The sequence below is a fragment of the Equus caballus genome, chromosome 4, assembly GCF_041296265.1.
Source record: "Equus caballus isolate H_3958 breed thoroughbred chromosome 4, TB-T2T, whole genome shotgun sequence".
In the NCBI taxonomy this organism is placed as follows: domain Eukaryota; kingdom Metazoa; phylum Chordata; class Mammalia; order Perissodactyla; family Equidae; genus Equus; species Equus caballus.
In genome coordinates this window covers 74,962,335-74,984,058 of record NC_091687.1, presented here as the reverse complement: position 1 = coordinate 74,984,058, position 21,724 = coordinate 74,962,335, and the positions used below count along the sequence as shown (strand labels likewise).

Sequence of the window (21,724 nt, the reverse complement as noted above, 5' to 3'; positions counted from 1 at the left end):
AAATGTAGTTTGGAGACTCCGCCCTCCTCGCCATTTCTGTAATGGCTGCTTCGTGGAAGGTAATGTACAAGCTCGTCTCCAAAGGGTACTTAGATTGGCCCAGTGTGTTTGTAAAACAGAAGGCAAATTTGCACCTTGCCGGGCCAAAGCAGAGATTCTTTTTAAAATCTTAGTGTCGAGTCCTGGAACGAACTTGTCTCTCGGTTCGATTTATTTTTAGCTTTTCCTGTGTGGGCGAACTAACCAACTTTCAGTCTAGTTGTCCTGCTTAACTATTTTCCCTACTTATTGCCCATTTCTCTCCTTCTGTACAACGCCCCCGCTTTGCGCTGACTCTAGCTGCATTCTTAAAGTGATAATAATAGGAATAGTCATGGTGATGATGAGTAATTTTTAAATCCTACCCTCCTCTGATAATAGGCGGTGTCACGCAGAAGCTCTTAGTCTCAGCATCCGGAGCTCCAAGAAAGGAGTATTTCAAGTCAGATAGAATTAAACATATATCGTTTCTTTGGTAAGTCGTACTAATTCCCCACAACTTCATGGTATTATATGTTATGTTACTTTTGCCAGATTTGTCTGCATTTCCTGGATGGGGAAGACCTTAAGAAAGTGTAATTTTTACTCACTAGGATACTTTAAGTTTCCAAGTAAGTGTGTTGTGCATTTTCTGTTTGTTCTTAGTTCTGTTCTGCTGTTGAGTTTGTTTGGTTTATTCACTGGGTGTTGGCATTATTATAGGTGGAAAAATCGCTGGAGTCAAGGAGTTATCATAAGGGGAAATTAGTCTCAAATGAGCATCTTTAAGTACCTTTTACTTCCCTCAGTTTTTTCCACCATAAAATGAAGACATGGGTCTGAAATTTAAATTTAACAGGTTGTGTGGACCATTATTTGTCATGTGTTCATATTGTCATTTGAAAAGGTAGGAATTTTTAATGGTTCCTTTTTGTTTTCATGTTTAATTTCTAGAGACCTTCAGCCCTCAAGATCCAGCCACTTGAAGACCCCAGCATCATGACCTCAGTTTCAACTCAAGTGTTCTTAGTTCTCATTTCACTGCTTTTGGTGCTGCCTGTTGTTGAAGCAGTAGAAACCGGAGATGCAGTTGCTCTCTTGTTAGGTGTGGTACTCAGCGTTACAGGCATTTGTGCTTGTTTGGGGATATATGCACGAAAGAGAAATGGACAGATGTGACTTTGAAGAGCCTCCTGAATCAAACCTTGCCCTGAAAATCTTTGTGCTATTGAGGCTAAAAACAGAGCTTTGGTGTCTGGAAGTTCCCAAGAAACAGTAAATAGGGTAAATTCACATTCTTAATTAACTGTTTTCACTATAAATGGGAACAAATTGATATATGTTAAATGGAAAGAAAAGTTTCCCAACAAATGATGTACTGACAAATGCAGTCTATAATTTGTATTTGCTGCTTAGAAAGAGGATCAAAGTAAGAGGGCTGAAGTTTTCATATGTAACATTTCATAGTTTCAGAATTCTCAAAGCACATAAAATAAGAAGAAGGAAGCTCTGGCCCAGAATCCTAGGAAATCACCACTGTTCAGTTGTAATCACTGCCCCCTGCATCTTTTTGGAGTCTTTTCTCCATATTTTTATTATATTTTTGTTTTTGTTATCTCCCAAGTTAATATTGTACTTAGATATGATATACAGTCAGTCAGAAATTAAAATTTTATTTCTTTGGTGGGAAGAAGGTTAAAAAATGTATTCAGTGTATCTAACAGTGAAATGGAGAAAAGATTTAATGTAAAAAAATTACTTTATATTGACATTGAAATGGAGTAGCGATTTAATGTTAAAAAAACTTTATATTAACTAACATCTCCATAGTGAGAAATACTATATTAAATATAAACCCATTATGTTGTAAGTTAATGTGTGGTGTGCATTTCTGTTTAGGTTAAGCTGTTCAATCTTTGCATAGACTTTTATATAAGCTAAGTGGAGAGGGGCAGGATGCCTTACCTTAACTGGTCACGCTAGCTTGTAGAGACACAAATCAGCAAAAAATGAGAAATGGGCAGCATCAAGACAGGAGAGGCCCCTGGTAGAGAATCCACAAATACAGAAAGAAAATATAGTGGCCCATACTGATTTATACACCAGCCAGATGAGACGTACCCTCTCTGACCTTGCTACCTAAAGTACCCTCAGATCAGCAATATCACCTGGGAACTTGTTAGAAATCCAGAATCTTGGGTCCTACCCAGACCAATTGGATCAAAATCTGCATTTGTTTGAAGAGCCCAGTGTCATTTGTATGCACCTTCAAGTTTAAGAAGACTACTCTCACTTGTTTGTACCCAAGAATGACCTGAAGAACTTGGTAAAACTTTTACATTCCCAGGTGTCTGTCCTGGTTGTGTTGTAGTAATTGTAGGTTGGGGCCTGGAAATCTATGTTTAACAAGGGCCCCCCACTGATTCTTTTGATTCTATAGATGCAGCCAGCATAGAATAATCTGAGTAAGTCAAACCACTTTAGGGTCTTAATGGAAGCAGGTAGTCAAGTTTTTTCCCTAAGATAATGCATTAACCAATCTCTAGCTCTCCAGGTGACATTGGGAGCCTTAATTTTGGTCGGAAAACAGGCAGGAGCAATCTACAATCCTGTTTACAGTATATTACAATACAGATGTGAACTGAGCTGGCTTGCATGAGGGATTTGGCAGAGGAGTCAAGGAGTAAGGGACAGCCACGCTATCAAGACAGTGAAGAAACTGAATGGATCTGTATTTGTCATAGTTCTTTTGTTTTTTCACCAGAGAAAGCACTAACATGTTTTGTTCAGATAAATTGGCAGTTACCCATTGTGTAAGTAGTAGAACTTGATTTTACATGCCTTTTTTTGTTTTCTGAAAGATGGAAAAAGGAATGCAGAAAAAGGCCAGTTTGCCCTGTGGCCTGTAAACCAGCCCATTGGTACTGATGTAGAGAGGCTGCTGTGGCTTCCTCGTGTGTCTGAACTCTTCCAATGGCATTGAGAGAAATCAAACCTCAAGTACATTTTAAATCACAGTGCATTAGTCATGTAGTCACCTCCAGGTACTATTTTTAAAATGTTCAAAATAAGACTACAGGCAAACATTCTTTAATGCACGTGTATTTTCAGAAGTGCCTAGAAGGAATTAGAAACTGTCATTTTCCTATTTTCTCCTTAAAAATAGAGAATCATCATGAGGTGGCATTCAGGAATTTTGATGGATATGATAGGGAATATCTTCCCTACTTTTAGCCTCATTTTTTTTTTTAGCCAATCTATCTAGGTTGGATTATATGGGTTTGCCTGAAAAGGACAGAAACTCTTATGGTGGCTCTTAACCTTTTGGGGGCCATCAGCTCCTTTGAGAAGCTGATGAAAACTATGGTCCTTTCCCTAGAAAAAAAGCACATACATACTGGCATTTTTAGATTAATTTCAGGGAGTTCACAGAGCTGAAGCCCATCCAGAAATCCCAAATTACAAATTTCTACTCTTGATTTCCTTTTTTTTTTTGAGGTTCTTTCCAATTCTGGAATTCCTTAATTTGCTCTGAGGGATAACACCTGCAGTGGGGCAGCTATAAGAAGAATGGGGTGATAAATGTCCCCCAGGTGCCCAGCATAATTTGTAAATGTAAATGCTCTGTACATCTTGGCTTGGTTGAGTCCAGTTAAAAGCAGAAGACTAATAGTTGACATCAACAGGAAATGCTGGTAACCAGCCTATTCCTCTAATGCCAAAAATCAGAGCGTTTCATGGATGGTTTCTCGCCGGTTGCTTTTAAGATTTTTTTCCAGGCTGGGTCTATGGCTGAGTGGTTAAGGCTGCTCGCTTCGCTTCAGTGTCCGTGGGTTTTGCCAGTTTGCATCCTGGGCGCGGACCTAGCACAGCTCATCAGGCCATGCTGAGGTGGTGTCCCACATAGCAGAACAAGAAGGACCTACAATTAGAATATACAACTATGTACTGGGGGGTTTGGGCAGAAGAAGAAGAAAATAAAAGATTGGCAACAGATGTTAGCTCATGGCCAATCTAGGGGGAAAAAAAAGATTTTTTTTCCATCCTTAGTTTTCAGAAGATTAACTATGATGTGTGTTGGCATGAATATCTTTGGGTTTATTCTGTTTGGGGTTTGCTCAGCTTCTTGAACTATAGGTTTATATCTTTTCCCAAATTTAGGTAGTTTTCAGCCATTATTTTTTCAAATACTCCTTCAGCCCATCTATTTTCACCTTTCCTTCTGGGACTCCAGTGACCCAAGTGTTAGATCTTTTCTTACAGTCCCACTTGTCCCTGAGGCTCTTCCCCACCCCAGGCCCCTCCTAGTTTTTTTCCTCTGTTGTTGAGACTGAGTAATTTCTAGTGTTCTATCCTCAAGTGCACTGATTGTGCTGTTGTGTTTTTCAGTTCTAACTTTCCTATTTGGTTTTTCTTTGTAGCTTCTGTTTCTTTGCTGAGACTTTCTATTTTTTCATTCGTTTCAAGCATGTTTGTAATTGTTCATGGAAGTACCTTGATGGTGGCTGCTTCAAAATCCTTGCCAGATGATACTAACATCAGTTTCATTTCAGTCTCGGCATCTGTTGTCTTTTCTCATTCAAGTTGAGGTCTTCCTTGTTACGATGAGTGATTTCCCATTGATTCTTGGACATTTTGGGTTTTATATTAAAAAGACTGGACCTTATTTAAATCTTGTATTTTAGCAGGCCTCCTCTGACACCACTCCCTCAGAGGAAGGGAGGATGCTGCCTCATTACTGCCAAGATAGAGATAGAAGTTCCAGGGGCACCTCATTAGTGCTCTCCATGTGCCCTCCACTGACCCTGGGGGTGAGGTACCTTGTAGCTACTGGGTGGGAGCGAGTGGAAGTCCAGACTCCCCACGTGTTCTCCACTGGCCCATGACTGTGTCCAAGCCCATTGGAATTTCTGGATTGCTAGCTTCTCCAGTACCTGACCAGAGACCTATGAAGCAAAAAGAAAATCTAGAGACTTCACTACCATGTCTTTCTACTGGTCCTGAGGTCCTTAGCCGATCTGTCTTCTTTCCAACTTTCCGAATCTTCATATGTTTGTTTTATACATAATGTCCAGAGTTTTTAGCTTTATTTAGTGGCAGAAATAGGAAAAAGGATGTCTACTTCATCTTCCTGGGAACAGAAGTCTCCTCAGTGCATATTTAAAGAGTGAATTTCCTAGAGAGAGAAAACACCAGGTAAATGATCGATTCAAGGTATTTCACTTACAGACCTTTGTCCTGTGATGTCCCTCGTCTGTCATCCCCTTTTCACCCATCCAAGGTATCATATTCCTGTCTTTACCCAGTAAGCTCAACTAGGGAGTACAATTAGCAGTCAAGACTTCAGGAGTGCAGATGAAGTTTGAAAAAATGAAGTGTGTCCCTATTTTGTCTCAGCCAGTGCAACTGGCGGCTCTGAAAAACTGATGTGAGACCAAATGTACCTACTGAAGGAACCAGCCAGGCCCAGGAAATCTCAGAAGCTACACATCACATGCACCTTCACCCTCTTAGGCTTTCTTAGCTGTGTAGAAGCTTGTCAAATGCCATTTCCAACCTTGGATGTAGAAAAGTGATGTAGCTATACAACCTGCAGCACATAATGAAAGAAGGGCACTTCTTGATATACAACCTATCTCCCTCCCTGAGACTCACGTATCACTCTCTTTACTGGTATCCCAGTAGGGGTTAAGAGCCCAAGCTCTGGAATCTAACACAACTAAATAGATAACCAGGCTCCACCAATTAAAATGTGATCTTGAGCAAGTAACTTCTTTTAAATTTGTGTCTCCCTGTTAAATTTCTTTCTGTTAAATGGAGATAATAATACAGTCATGCACCGCATAACAACATTTTGGTCAACAATGGACCACACATACGACAGTGGTCCTATAATATTAGAACCATATAGCCTAGGTGCGTAGTAGGCTATACCGTCTAGGTTTCTGTAAGTACACTCTAGGATGTTGACACAATGATAAAATCACTTAACAATGCATTTCTGAGAACACATCCCCATGATTAAGTGATGCATGACTGTAGTACCTATCTCAAATAGGTGAGGAATACAGAAAATAATGAATGTGAAAGGCTGGGCACACTGAATGCTATTATTATTGGTATTTGGAGATATTTCCTAGACATTGGGAAAAAAAAAAAACTACTAGCACCAAGTTTCTATTTACAAAGAGGGCATCTTTAGAAAGTTATATAAGCAAATCCCTTATTAAACAGTTTATATTTCAATTTTGACATTTTCCCTGAGTCTTCATTTTCTTTACCATAATCCCCTCCCCCCCATTATAGGCTTACAAATTGATGAAACTCAAAGACATCTATGAAGAAAAGAAAATTTGGCTACTCTAAAGTTTCCCCAAGTCTTCTTATTTGTACCTGAGTCTCTTGAAGAGAAAAAAAAGGAAAAAAAGAAAGAAAATAATTGGTGCTGTTTTAGTAATTCCTAACATGTTCAACCATGATGACTTAAGTGACATAACAAAAGCTTAGCAGCAACTGCTCAGATCGTTAAAGGAAATACAAGGAATTTGGTTCTGCTTATTCAGGAAAATGGCAGATCTGGTCCATATTCGACCAGGAAAAATATTCTGACAAATCTCATCTCATTAGAAGTCATAAAGATATAAGCAACACGTAACTTCTTAATGGTTGTTTCCTATGATGGGGAGTGGAAAGGAAGCCCCTATTTTGGTTTACTAATCCCAGACAGGATTTTCACTTTTAGGTGAAAACAGGACCAAATCAATAAATATGTGTGTGGAGTAGCACATTTTAAATTTTGTTTCTAATTTTTCGTAACCATTTTTCTAAATCTTTTCTGTAATTAAATAATGTATATCTAACATCTAAATGCAAAAAGCAGAAGACCAGAAAAATATGTGATTGCTTCAAAAAACTAAAATGCGATTTAATTTCTCATTGATTTGTAGTATCAGAGCTAAAATACCATGCTCACACATATTTTCACTGAATCTATTACATATATGGGTGAGTAAAATTTTGAAAATATTAGTTGGCACTTCATAATCTAAAATGAAATTATGAAATTTTATATACAAGAGGGTTAATTATTTTTAAAGGGCTAATCATGTAGCACTTTGTTAAACATTGGGAATATAAATACCATATTTCTCAATATTAATCAAGATAATTATGCTTTGGATAAATGTGCATAAATCACTTAACAAAAGAATTCAGAAGCTGGCGTGATCACCAAGAACAGAAACTATACTATATTGTCTTTCAAATGATTTGTCAGAACAACCCTTTCATTTTGCCACAAAAATTACCAGGGCATTTTGATATCAACAATTTTATGGGTCCTGTATGCTCACTTTTACTTGTTTAATCAACACTTTTCAAGACATCATCAGTGCAATTTAGAAAGAAAAAAATTAATCAACTATCAGGCAATTGACCTTGAGCCAATAATTTAACCTCCATAATTTTTTCATCTGTAAAATTATTTGCAAGTAATCTTTAAAAGGCTTCCTAGTGATAGAGTTTTGTGGCTCCATAGTTTTCCTGATTTCAAAGATAATAAGGTCTAACGTGTTAAAAATATTCTAATTATCTATTTTCATTTGGCAACACGAGGAGCTGATTTTCTTTCAAACTCCTCAGTGAAAACTATAGTCATTTGGTACATTTTTGATTTTCAATTCAGTGAAGTGGGGGCCGCTCATTTTCTGTACTGAACAAGTATGATTAGAGATTGTCTCAAGAAGGAAGAATAAAAACAACCTGTGACCCTGCCACTCCCACTCACAGCAAACAGCCCACACGGGAATTGATGTCAGCCTGTTGGGATCCAGGAACAAACAACCCTGCAGTTTCCTGTGTTTGGTCTTTCTGGCACTACCAGTGAGACTCAACTAATAGACACCATCTTCCCAGTGGCCAAAACAGACATTTGAGAGGATTCATGGCACCTTCCTCTCCCTCACACTCCACCTCCAGTCCATCTCTAAGTCTTACGGAATCCACTTCCAAATTATCCTTAGGACCCACCCACTTCTCTTCATCCCCATGGCTCCTATCCAAGTTCAGACTGCCATCTTGATGAGGATGAGATCTGCAGCAGGCCCCTAGCTGGTCTTTTGACCTCCCACCTTAGCCCTCTGCATTCTTTTCTAAACACAACAGCCATAGTAAACTTCTTAAAACACAAATCTGATTCTGTTACATCCCAGGTCAAAACTCTTTAGTGGATTTCCTATTTTTATGAATTTCTTAACAAGCCTTAAGAAGATAGCACCGTTTGATCTGCCCTTATTTCCTCCCCTATTTCACAAGTCTCATCTATGTCCATGACCCACAATCTACCTTGTACTCTAGCCTTCAGCCATATTAAGCCTTTCACTTCCTAGAAAGCACCATATCTGTTTTCTTTGTCTCACCTCTGTGTGTGTGCGTGTGCGTGTGTGTGTCTCTCTCTCTCCCCACAAGCCCTGCTCTCTAGGTCTGCACACTTCTTCCTCTGCCTGGCATAGTTTTCCCCAGTTCGCCTGCCTTATTCCTTCCTCCTCATGCTTGAACAGCACTTCCTTAGAATGTCTTCCCCGACTCTTCCTGTCTAAGTTACACAGCCTACTGTGTGGTCACACAGCATTCTGTACATCTCTATCAGGCACATAGCACTCTATACCGAAATCTCTGTTTACTTATCTTTATCTCAACCAACCTCAACCCCATCTTAGGATTCTTTTTTTTTTAATTGAGATTATGATGGTTTACCATCTCAGGATTCTAAGCTCTGTGAGGACAAGGACTGAATCACTAATTCACTGCTGTATTCCCAGCTTCTAACACAGTGGCTGGCATATAGAAAACGCAGCTCACTCAAACTTTTGTAGAATGAATATGTGATAGAAAGTTAATGTAGCAAAGGGACACCTCAGCCCAGGACACACAGTAGATCATGGCATCCTCTCACTGAGACTGGCTGTGCCCTCAGCAACCTCAGTGCAGCTCTACCAATCTTTTAGATCTTACACAGGACAAGTTTGAGATTCATTGTGAGATTTATCATTTTCTTGGACATCTAAATTATAATTGTAGAACATGATTCTAATAAGTTTCAAGATGTCTAGTTAGCTGATTTCAATTATATACACTATTTATAAAAGCTTGCATTGTATGTACATATTTAATGCTTCGTTTAGTTTAGACAAGATCCACAGATTTGAAACACAGGATGATCTACTGCTTTGTCTCCTCATTTTCTTCCTCATCCTATACTCCAGCAACACTAGACCACCTGATTACCAAAATCAAATGCCTTGCCATTCCTCCATGCTCATCTTTCATCTACTTTACAAATGTCATCTCTTCCACGAAGCCTTTCCCAAAAGCAGTTAATGATATCCATCCTCCAGAGTCCCTAGTGCTTTGTCTACACCTGTATTATTGCATTTCACTCGGCCTTGTTTTATGGTTATTTAGATACTTATTATGTCTTTTATACCACCAGCTCCACGACACCCCCTTCCCATTCATCCTACCTCTGTTACCTTTAACTTAAATTTCTTGAAATCAAGATTGCGTCTTTTTATCATTGTAAGTATTAACACACCTTGTCCATAGTGTTAGAGGTTTTAATAATTGGTTGTGTACTGAATTTAGTTCCTAAAAAATCCTGAAGAACAAATTAATATAGTAGCGTTGAGTAAGCAAGTCTATATGCTAACTGAGGTATAATACTGAAGCTAACATTATTACTTCTTAATAACATTGCAGGTTGGAAGTGTTCCTTTTACACACAAATGTGTGAACTCTGTCTTTCTGAAAGCAGTTGGCAGTTCATAGTTACTCTAAATGTCATCCCTTGAAAGAGATCCATTGTGAAGTAATCACAAGACAGTTGTCAACACGTCGTAGTTCTCAAATGATGTTACCACTGATGATGTCAAAGCCTACATTTCATTCGGGTGAGAAGACTTTAGCAGACAAAAATTTAAAAAGAGAAGAAAAGATGCCTGTAGCCCAAAGTCCTTCTGCATTTCCAAAGATGACTCTCAAATAAAGAGCCCCAAATAGGATTCCACTTCTCACCCTCAGTCATGGCGAATGAGTATCATGTAGGCTCCATGCACTTGTGCTGGATCTTTCACTTGGGCTGTTTCTCCTTCTAAAGAATAAATCAATTCAGTGTCAGTATCTTTACGACTAAAGGTACAAAGAAGCACTAAGAGTCAGTTTTTACAAATCAATGTGTTCATCCAAATATTTAGGGCTCTATAAAATAGTCCTCTAAGAAAAATGTGGACTTAATTTCATTGATGATGCCATTATTCAAAGCATATTTGGTACTCATATTTAGCCTGTGACATGCTCCTTTGAATACCCCCAATGAAGGGAAGACTTCATCATTGAGCATTTGGTTTTAGGAATTAACCAGAAGTAAGTCAGAGCTGAGCCCTGTGTGTGAATAAGATAGGTAACCAGAAATAGAAAGAACAACCATTTGGTAAGCAAATTCCCGAATTGAATGAGAGGTTTGTGCTCTCACATTTTACAGACAAAGACACTCAGGCTTGGAGAGGTTAAGTTACTTAGAGATGTAAATTTACACAGTTTGATAAAATGAATAAGTGACTTAGAAGTAACAAAAAAAAATTTTTATGCAACTTACAAACCAAACTAACTGGTTATTACACTATGTAATGTATTACTTTTTTAACTAAAAAAAAAAGAAACAACATTAAGTAATGATATGGTATAATAACAAAATGACCCATACCTTACCTGCCCTCAGTAAAACTATTTGCACTTGTGCATGCCACCTTCCATATGCATAAATGTAATGAAACTCCATTAGAGCATACATACCATTTTGTTTTCCAAGTTTATTTGTTTAACATTTAAGTATTTCATGGACATTTTAACAACCAAATAATATTCCATCCCTTATATTTGCCATCACTTATTCAAAATCCATTCTTTTAATAATGCTGGATATGTCAGTGATTTCCAACATCTTGCCATTACTGATAATACTATACTGAAATAAGCAAAATAGGCAATTCTTACCAACTTCCAAATAGATACTCACATCCTTTGAATGTGTGGTTCCAGCTTATAAGTTGACTTTAAGTATTATTTTTATATTCTAAATTAGCAAATGCAAATATGTACGTAAATATATTTCTAAAGTGTCTCTTGTCCTGATCTATGTTTTCCAAAATGGAGGATAATTGGGGTTACTATACAGTACTACACCAGAAATGCTAGAGGACTGAGTTTGTAAAAGACTATTTGAAATCTAGATGTGGAAAGAAAGGTTTTATCCAGGGAGAGAGGATGGTAAATCTCTTATTAAAGAAAAGGCCAGGAGTCACTGTGCATTTTTATAATAAGCATTCTATAAAAAGGAGCATATGAAGTGAAAAGAGAAATCATCATATGTTCTTGAATATTCATTTTCAAGATTATTCTTTTTGTTTTCATAATCGAAATTAAGCATTACTCATCCAATGATCCCTATGTTTACTATCATTAGTGGTCAATAGTAATGATAGCTATCAAGAAACATTAAATTGATCATTATTACAATAATAAGCATCAAATCACACGGTAAAGTGTTTCTTTCCTCTGTGCTGTTGCTAAGTGACAGAAGTTTATGGCTAAGAAAGGCTGTGAAACATAATGAAAAGAGCACTAAATGAGGAGTCAAAGGGACAAGGATCCTAGTTCTGGCTACACTGCTGACAAACTATAGGGCACTGGGCAAATCACTTACAAATTATCCTAGTTCTCGTTTTCTTAACCTATTCCACTGGCAGGCACTTCAGAGAAGAATTCCTCTTTGATGAAGGAAGAGCAAGGTGAAGGAAGGCCTTGGCAGAAAGTTACCCAGAAGTGGGGCCAGCCTTGAAAAAAGGCAGAAGTAGTTCCTTGGTAGATGACATAATTTAAGGAAAGCCAGCAGGAAACTCCCCAAACCAAAATGCCTACCTCCTATCCATTCTTCAGTATTTTTGTGATACCTGCAATTCCACTATTAATGGTGCCTCTTCTGGGTCATGAAGGCCTAGAGGTCTTCTGGCTTCCTCTATTGAATGGTAATGACAAGAACCTCCAAATGGAACTTCAAATTGAGATTAGACACCTGGGAGTGGGGCTAGGGAGAGGGATAAAGGTTAAGATTATCAAAAGTGGGGAAGGGCCTGGGGTGGTTAATGCACCAAAAATACGCAGACATTCATAACCAACATGACTGAAGGTTGGCCCTGCTTAAAAAGAGGTTTAATTTCTGCTTTGTAGTTCATTAAATTAATCATGTCAACCTAATAGTAATAACCTTATAAGCAGAAAATTTTTCTTTTTAGGTTTGCATGATTCTTAAACACCCAAGATAAAACACTTAACACAACAGGTGCTCAATAAATATTTGTAGGCTGACCCAAGGACTCCAGCCACAGAAAAAAACCAAATGGTTTAAATGACAAAATAAAGGACTTCATAAGAAAAAATATCATCTACGTTGGTAGTCTAACAAAAACCAAGTAGGATCAAAACAAAATTCAAATTAGTAGCATTACCATAAAAATGTAAAATCAAAGCAAGGAAAGAGCACTTCATGATTTTGTATGAAGATAGCTGTTGCCTGTGTGTTTATATGCTTTATTTTTCTATAGATTCCTGGCATAAAATGGTTGCTATAGTGGTTTTTAAAGTGCGTGACAACACTCCCACTACAAAGAAGAGGTTCCCCTCCCACCTTGGGCCTGATAAGGGAACCTACACCTCGGTGTACTCAAATGACAGGACTCAAACATAAAAGAAGGCAGGAAGAAAAAGAGGGAGAGAGGAAGGAAAGAAATTATTCTGTTTAAGGGAATCCATTGTCATTTTAAAGATCTTTTACTACAATGAAAAATTGTCTGGATAAAATGAATTTTCACTTACGTCTTATTTGCAGTAAAAGCAAGAAAAAAATACATGCTCGGTCCAATTAGGAGGCTGTTGCAGTGGCTTTAGAAAGAGAGGTTAGTTTTGTCAAGAGAATTACAGGGGAAGGGCTGAGAATGGTTGGATTGTTTTCCTCCTACCTCTCTGCTGCTCTTCTGCTGTGTTCCTAACTGGTTTCTCTCGCTATTCTGATGCCCCCATATTCCTTAATTCTTCAGGTCTCAGACTTTGGCCTTTTCTTCTCCTCACTCTCTTTCTCAGAGAATTCATCTATCTCCATACTACTTTCCTCAGAGTATGACCTCAGGGTTTCCATTATGAACAGGCAACTCCCATATGACTGGCCTGACTCTCTCAGTTCCAGTTCAAGACCAACTAGTGCTTATAAATAATGCCATGTGATTATTATGTGTGAGGCTGGCTGCTACCTCATGTTCATTTGCTAAAATTAAACTCATCTTCCTGTCAAAACTGAACACCGTGTCTGATTTCTGTGTGTGTGTGTGTGTGTCCATCAGTCTCCTAGCCAGCCAAGCTTCAACTTGTTCTACTTCCATACCGGGCAATAATTCTGACCTACCTTGGTTCTTTCTTGTTACAGTTCTTTATACTGACTGTTCTATCCCTCTAAGACTCATGCCTGGACCATTTTCCATAAACTCAAATATTTTAGAACTATAAGTCTCTGGCTATCATCAGCTTGGCAAGAAGAAAAAAATGGGGAGTAGGGGTAGATATACTAAATCAGTGTTTTTCAACTGTGTTAATCAGACCCGTAGGCCCCACAGAGCTGCCTTGGCAGCTGCCAAATCAAATCAAGGCCAGCAGAGTGTGGCTCCAGCCCCCAGAGTGTGCCTCTGGCCCCCAGGCTTCACTTAGAGCAGCTCCACCATTGTCTGTTTTATATGTGAGTTCCAAGTATGATCTCACCACAAAAATCACTTGTACCGTTATCTTAAGAAAAACAAGCTCAAAAAACATTTTTAGGTGACTTTTTAAGGTCCCTCAACTCTAAAGTTCAAATCCTATGGAATCTAGTAATATCAGTATTAAGATAGTATTAAAGAAATTTCTAGTTTAGGCTTCTATTTATTGTATGCATCAGTTCTGATCAGTTCTGGCTCTGGCAACTCGAAGGTTTTTAATGAATTTAGGGTAAAATACAGGAATTATTCTGGTTCCCCAACAGTCAACAGGAGAAGAGTGTAATAAGCCTATAAGAGTTCACAGCATCTGTGATTAAGTGGGGGAATTGTCTCTAAGACAACACACTTTCCGGAGTCCATAAGATCCCAGACTGCTTCCTAAACCGAAGCACATTATGACAATATGATTTCTGCTGCCCATCTGTATTTAACCAGAGAGAATCTGTGAAAAGAGGGAGTTTCCAAGATCTTCTATTCCATGGAGATTTGAACTTTTTTGGCTTTTTCTTTCTGTTTCATGCAACTTTGCAACAGTAAATAAATAGCGCTTAACGAGCGGTTCTACTGGAGAGTAAAACCAGCTGGTTTGGCATTCAAGATTCTGGAGATGGAATGCAGTTCAGTGGGTTCTGGTTATTTAGGTCTCGATGGAACAGGCTGCTAAGAGAAACAGAAGGAGTGCAGTAGAGCCATACCTCACACAGTAGGGCAGCAGAGACCACCCAGGCCTCAAGTCTTGGCAGTTAACTCTTCTCTTCAAGTCTGGTCACCAACTTGACCATTAACTGTGTGAGCATGGGAATTCACTTCTCCAGGCCTTATTATTCTTATCTCTACATAAAGACTTTATGCCTGATGGCTCAGAGCTGGTTTAGGCACTGAAAATGTGGTTAGTCTGAATTAAGATGTGCTATAAGTGCTGTAAAATACATGCTAGATTTTGAAGATTTAGTGAGAAAAAATATATAAAATATCTTTGCAATACTTTTGGGTTGATTACATGTTGACCTAATATTTGGGATATATTGGCTTAATAAAATGTACTATTAAAATTAGTTTTACTTTTTACTTTTTTATTTTGGCTGCTAGAAAACAAAATTACATGTGTGGCTCATGTTAAATATCTAAGGACAGCACTGATTAGACTCTAGAGGCACTGTGGGGTACTGAAAGTGCATGCGATTCAGTGTCAGAAACACCTAAATCAAGTTTCTAGTTTTACCACTTCTGAACGTCACTTAGCACAAACTCCAACTTTTCTATTGATCTCGAACCAGTTATTATATCTCTCTGTGCCTCCAATTTCTTCCTCAGTGAAATGAATCATGGAACCTACCTTATAAGGTTTTATTAAAATCAGGTAAGTTAATAAATGCAAAGAACAACACTTGTTGCCTTATAAGCATCATATAACTATTAATTATTCATATCTCTAAACTTGGTTTCTATTATATTAAAAGGAAAATACTTACTTCACAGAATGAAGTTAGAATCTAATGAAATAAAGTATTTAAAATTAATTTATAAATTATAAAAACTAGGAAAATATTAGTAATTGTTCAGCTCTAAAAGTCAATAAATCCATGCAACTCTGATGGTCATTGCAAAGTTGAAGTCCTCCAGCATAAATGTGAGTTCAGCATGCAGATTCCTTTACCCTAGAGTATTAGTAGGTTGGTCTGCTGTACATATTTGTTTTTCCTATTACAAACTATGTTCAAATGACCTTTTAGTAAAAAGCCAAAAAAGCTCAGGATTGATGTCATCTTCACTCTCAAATTTGTATATATACACATAGACTGGGCATTCAACTTGCTCTCTCAATAATTCTGATACTGCACATTTTTTAAGTTGACTTAGGGCTTTCTACAACATGTTGTACTTCAGAAGTATTTGGAAATATTGTGAGAAAAAGGTTTCAGCTGTAAAATGTGATCCAGCTCCTGACAGGAAGGGATTATCCTTTAATTTATTTTCAAAGTGCCATACACACTTGGAGATTCATTAGGAGAAATAGATGTAAAAGGAAAAGCATTTAATTCTTAGTTATGATGATTGTTTTAAAGGAAAAATGCATTTATTTATTCCACTAATAATTACTAAATGCCTATTATGTGCCAGGCACTATTCTAGGCACCAGGAACACATAGATAATCAACATAGACAGAAATTTTGCCTTCATGGAGCCATGCAGTATCAAAATTATTGAGAGTGCAAGTTCAACACCAAGCACATGTCTACACCCAAGGTAGAGAGTGACGTTGGCATGCATCAGTTCTGAGCTTTTTTGGCTTTTTACTAAAACATCATTTTGAACATAGTCTGTGAGTAGGATAAAAAATTCATTCCATGGGGCCGGCCCGGTGGCAAGGCGGTCAAGTTCGCACGTTCCGCTTCGGCAGCTCCGTATTCACCGGTTCAAATCCCGGGTGCAGCCGTGGCACTGCTTATCAAGCCATGCTGTGGTAGGCATCCCACATATAAAGTAGAGGAAGATGGGCATGGATGTTAGCTCAGGGCCAGTCTTCCTCAGCAAAAAGAGGAGGATTGGCAGCAGTTAGCTCAGGGCTAGTCTTCCTCAAAAAAAAAAAAAAAAAAGATTCCTTCCATCTCTTCACCAAATGTCAATTTAGGTAGGTTCTTCTATAGTAGCAAGACTCATCATGAAACCCCAGCAAGAATCTCACCTATTCACTGCCACATGGCACAAAAAACAAACCATTTATAGAGTGGATTACAAGTAGGCCATATACAAAACTGCTGTCTCTGCATGATTCCTAGTCTTTCAACAAAGTGCCAAGGATTTATGTGTTTAATACCCATTAGAATTTACGGGAACTAACAGTGCATGAACGGGAAAAAAAAAAACAAAAACCCTTTGCTGTGAAGTGAAATCTTGAAGAGCCCTAAGATAAAAGTGTGCATTTTCCATATACTTTGGATAAGGGGAGCAAATTAAGCAATGTGCTGACTTGGTTTAACAAAGGCTAGTTGAAAAGACTGCACAGTGCTGTGGAAAACACTCCCTGGGCTGAGAGTCTACAGACCAACTGCGTGTTAGGCCCTGACTGGAGCACTTATAAAGCTTTTGGCTAGAGATGGCCAGGGTATGTGAAAGTGTTTGATATAATACTAAACAGTAAATACATCTGGGTCTGCATACAGGACCTACCTGAACTAGTGAACACCTAATTGATAGAGAATTTTGAATTTTACATCATGGAGTTGTTGTTTTTAATTAACTGATCAGATCTACTATGAAAAAAAATACAAGAGACCCCTGGATCCCTTAGAAGAAAACTGCTAGTAAAGACCTGGAGCTTAAAAAGAACTGTTTTTGTCAAGAGATTTTGTACAAGTAGAACAAAATGACAGCAATCCTGGACCTGCACACCACAACCGCATGGTGACGGGAGGAGACACCACTCTAACTAAAACTGCCAGAAATTTCCACATTAAGAATTCTCACGGGGGGCCGGCCCCATGGCTGAGTGGTTAAGTTCATGCGCTCTGCTTTGGCGGCCCAGGGTTTCGCTGGTTCAGATCCTGGAGCGGACCTAGCCGTGCTCATCAGCTCATGCTGAGGCAGTGTCCCACACAGCACAACCAGAGGGACCCACAACTAGAATATACAGCTACGTACTTGGAGGCTTTAGGGAGAAGAAGAAGAAAAAAAAGAAGAAGATTGGCAACAGATGTTAACTTAGGTGCCAATGTTTAAAAAAAAGCCAAGAATTCTCACAGGAGGACAAATCATTTACCTGGAGGCCTAACATCAGTCTGTGGCCCTCCAGCTTACCTAGACAACTGCTTGCCCAAACAACTAGCAACTAGTTTTAAAAATGTTAGAATCGTAGCTCTATTCTACAGTTTTAATTGAGACTGAGTGATATGAAATCCACAGTCAAAAAATATTTCAAATAATGGAACTCTTGGCATAGCACCATTTCTACTTCCGCTCCTTCAGCCTGTTTACCTGCCCACCTTTATGCAGCATAGCGACATTCAAAGAGACGACAGGTAACAGCCAGGAGTATAGATAACAGAGTTTGTAGATGTAAGTCATGTGGTACTTTGAATCTCTATAAACAGGACACATTTTTCATAATGCATGCATACAACAGTATTCCTTATACTCCATGGAAATGATTAATGACCCATTAAGGATAGCCATACCAGAAAACAAGTGCTATAAATCACATACCAACTGCCAATAGGGGATGCCGTGATTCTGGATCAGATAAAGGAGAACGGCAATCTTAACCAAGTTCTATGTGGTGAGACTGTGTACACTCAGCCCCAGTCATTACCACCTTCTGAAAGTGAGCAACTATACCGTCCTGTTTCAAGTTGTTGGAAACGTGGTTCAACGCTTTCCTTGTTTCAGAGATTGCAAACTCTAACAGCAGCTCTGGCCTTTGTTCAAACTAAGGGAACTTAAAGGGTGATTTAGCTGGTAGCTTTTTAATTGTATTCAATTAGTAAGATGAATCAGCACTATTTTATATGAGAAACTCTTCTGTTCCGCTCTAATTTATGCGTGGTAAAGAAAGGAAAGGAATATATTCTAAAAAGAAAAGATAATCCTGATCTTTACCTAAGAGTAATACTGTCCTCGTGAAGCCTTTTTTCCAAGTAGCTAAATGACCAGTTTCTGTTTCAACTCCTTTCCTTTCTCTCCTGTAGACAATTATGAATAATCCATAGGCAAAATTAGAGCAGAGTATTCATCATTTAAAATTTTTTCTATTTATATTACCAAACATTTTACTTCTTTATTGATAAATCAGGTTTAATTTTGTTTTCAGGCTACACTACCCTTTTGGCTGTTAAAAAATTAGTGATCTTGGGGCCACCCAGTGGTGTAATGGTTAATGCGAGCTCCGCTTCGGTGGCCTGGGGTCCACAGGTTCAGATCCCTGGTGCAGACATGGCACCACGCGTCAAGTCGTGCTGTGGTGGCATCCCATATAAAATAGAGGAAGATTGCCACAGATGTTAGCTCAGAGCCAATCTTCCTCACTAAAAAAAATAAATAAATAAAAATTAATGATCATAAGTCCAAAGCCAGATAAAAGCTGCAGATACCTTGTCACGTATTTGAGCACCAGGTTAGGAGCTCAAAATATAAAATATCTGCTCTTGGCTCATAATCTGCATGAGAGACATTATGTTATTAGAAAATGGTTTGAAATTACTGGATAGGAAGGCAAATAAGAATCATGTAAATGCTAACGTAATAAGGCTAAGAAGCAAACAAAATTCCCCCAAATCCAGGGGAAATCCTTGGCCAAAAAAACTATCTGCCCATAATACAAATAATTATCCCAACCTTATTAAATTAAGAAAAACAGAGTTCAGTCGGAGCCTGTGTCACTGTTTTTTCTTCTTTTTCTTTTATATCCTCCCCACAGTGCCTAGCTCAGCCCCTTTTATGTATAAGTTCATAATCGCCCATTCAACAAAAATGTGGGAAGTGTCTCTATGAGCCACGTTCTGTCTGGGCACCAGGGAGGAACAGAGCAAAACAAGACAGTGTCTGGGCACTCAGAGGGTTCATGTTCTGGTGGAGATGATGACGTGCTGAATGAATGAAACCATGTTGCCCCAGGACTTATTCTTAAATCCTCTTTGATGTAAAATTAGGCAGATAATAATCACACTTTTATTTTAACCAAATGTTAACCAAATTAAAGTAGTAACCATATTTATGAAGTATGGGAACTTTGTTTTATTCTTCGTTATTACACTATAAAGAGAAAATTATAAAGTTTAAAAACTTAGGAGAAATGAAAGTGGAAGGGCTAATCAGAAAATCAGAAGGCAGGACTGGACAGTCAATATGGGAAGCTGTGAAATTGCAGTCTTAGATGACACATTTTCTTTCAGCCATGTTTTAATTATGCTGTTTGTCAAAGAGCTAAACACCACAAAAGCTTAAATAACCATAATCGTTCATATTATCATATCACTAGTGCTTATAATAATGGCCTTAAGACACTGTAAGATTGAGGTAACCTCTAAATAACCAAAGAAAAAAATGCCTATCCCTCTTGAGTTGTTAAAATTATATTGCATTTTTATTCTGCGAAAATTTACAGTCCTTATAAGATATGTATGACTCGTCATTAACCTGAATATAAATGAAACTTCCCACTTCTTAATTATTTTACCAACATTTGCTTTGCCTCCACACCACCTCCGAACACAAATGCACACACACATGCACACCATACTCACTCTCACACCACAACCACATGGGTCACTTTTCTCTTTTTCATGGTTTAACTTCATCTAAAAAAAAAAAAGCAAAGGGGAAGGAGACAACTTAGAACATTTTAATAAACCAAGGACTTTTCATCAAAACTCTTAAGTTTTGTGGAGCATTAGTAGGGAAACTTGCATTTGCTCTTTTCATTCACAGGATCACACTGAAATAATGTTAACAGAAGAGGAGTTTTAAACACTTCCAGAAGAAGAAGGCATACTATATTTATTTAAGTAGCTATCACTTTGTACATAAAACTTCAAAAGAATCCATTAAAACCTTTATCACTAAGACAGTGCTGTCATAAACAGCAAAATAGTTTCTTAGCCTGACCTTATAAGCCTTTAAACTCCTGTCCCTCACTTGTTAATGCCTGCAGTCTGACTCGCTCTTCTGGAACTGCTCCCTCAAAGCTTGCTAATTGTTTCCTTATCACCAGATCCAAGGATATCTTCTCACCCCTTTTCCTTTTAAACCTCCAAGTTACACTGACATTCCCTGACATTCCTTGACATTCTCACCTCCCTCAGGATCTATGACACCGGTGCTCCACCTTCCTTTCAGTTTGTTCTACCTCTGGTCCTTCCATGTTCCTTCTTGTTTCTTAAATGCAAGCATTCTCTTAGTTTTTCAGTTTGCCCAGAGGGAGGAGAATGGGCATGCTTGCTTATTTATTTAACCTCACCCTTCTTCTCTGTCAACAATCTGTCCCCTGGCAATGGCACCCAATAGTTACCCTACCTCCACCATCACCTGTAGGTACTTCCTGACCTTGGTCTCCTCACTTCTAACTGCATGTAAGACATCACCATTGGAATGTTCCACCAGCATTTCACACTCAGTATGTCTAAACTTAACTCATTCTCTTCTTAGCAAACCAGCTACCTCTTTCTTGACTTTTGTTACTCCTGGTTAATGGTGGCGCCAACCTCCCAGTTAACCAAGCACCAAACCTTAGAGTCAATTCTTACTCCTCAATCTCTTTCGCTTCCCTTAACTAATCACTTGATAACAAAAATAGCTTCTACCTCCCCTTACAATCTGATCTATCCCTTTGTTTCTATTCATTCCACCCTGCTCCCACTTCTGTCAGGTCACACTTTCCCTACATTGATGCAGCTGCCTGACACTGGTCCTCTCTCTTGATTTTCATTTCTTGCAAGATCTAGCACAGTGATTCCTACAGTATAGGATCTCAACAAATGTTTGTTAAATGAATTAAATAAAGGAACAAGTCTTAAAGTTTTCAGAGAGAAGAAAATTCTCAACATAAAGGTCAGAGAAGGGAAATTGCTAAGTTTTTAAAAGCTTGGATCTTAAATTGAGAAGGAAGGTCTTAGAGATGCTAGCTTTAAAATTAAAAATGAATTACATTAACACTTTGGAACCTGTTTTGTGAGAGCAGAGAGAAAAATCTGACAAATGAACCTTTTAGCATTTTGGAAAGGAACATGCCAGATTCTTAATCTTTTCAAAACTCATTAAAATTCTGAAGGAATTTCACTGCTTGAGGTGTTCACAATTATGGTTATTCCGAACTCCCGAGGCACAATTTTAAAAGTCCTGTGGTAGTTTTTTAGGT

At 38.2% G+C, this 21,724-nt stretch overlaps 1 protein-coding gene and 1 long non-coding RNA gene across 3 annotated transcripts; one reads left to right on the top strand and one right to left on the bottom strand.

Moving 5' to 3' along the window:
- Positions 1 to 32: 32 nt before the first annotated feature.
- Positions 33 to 1,894, top strand: SMIM30 (small integral membrane protein 30). 2 transcript variants are annotated; one of them, NM_001433589.1, is given in 3 exon segments: positions 33 to 59; positions 421 to 514; positions 973 to 1,894. In NM_001433589.1, a coding segment is annotated over 1 exon segment (180 nt). In that variant the 5' UTR covers positions 33 to 59; positions 421 to 514; positions 973 to 1,017; the 3' UTR covers positions 1,198 to 1,894.
- Positions 1,595 to 20,780, bottom strand: LOC138923814 (uncharacterized). Its single transcript, XR_011437957.1, has 3 exons — positions 20,664 to 20,780; positions 10,090 to 10,165; positions 1,595 to 5,194 (listed from the first exon to the last, which is right to left on the bottom strand). It is a non-coding gene; the product is annotated as an uncharacterized lncRNA (long non-coding RNA).
- Between the last annotated feature and the right edge of the window lie 944 nt (positions 20,781 to 21,724).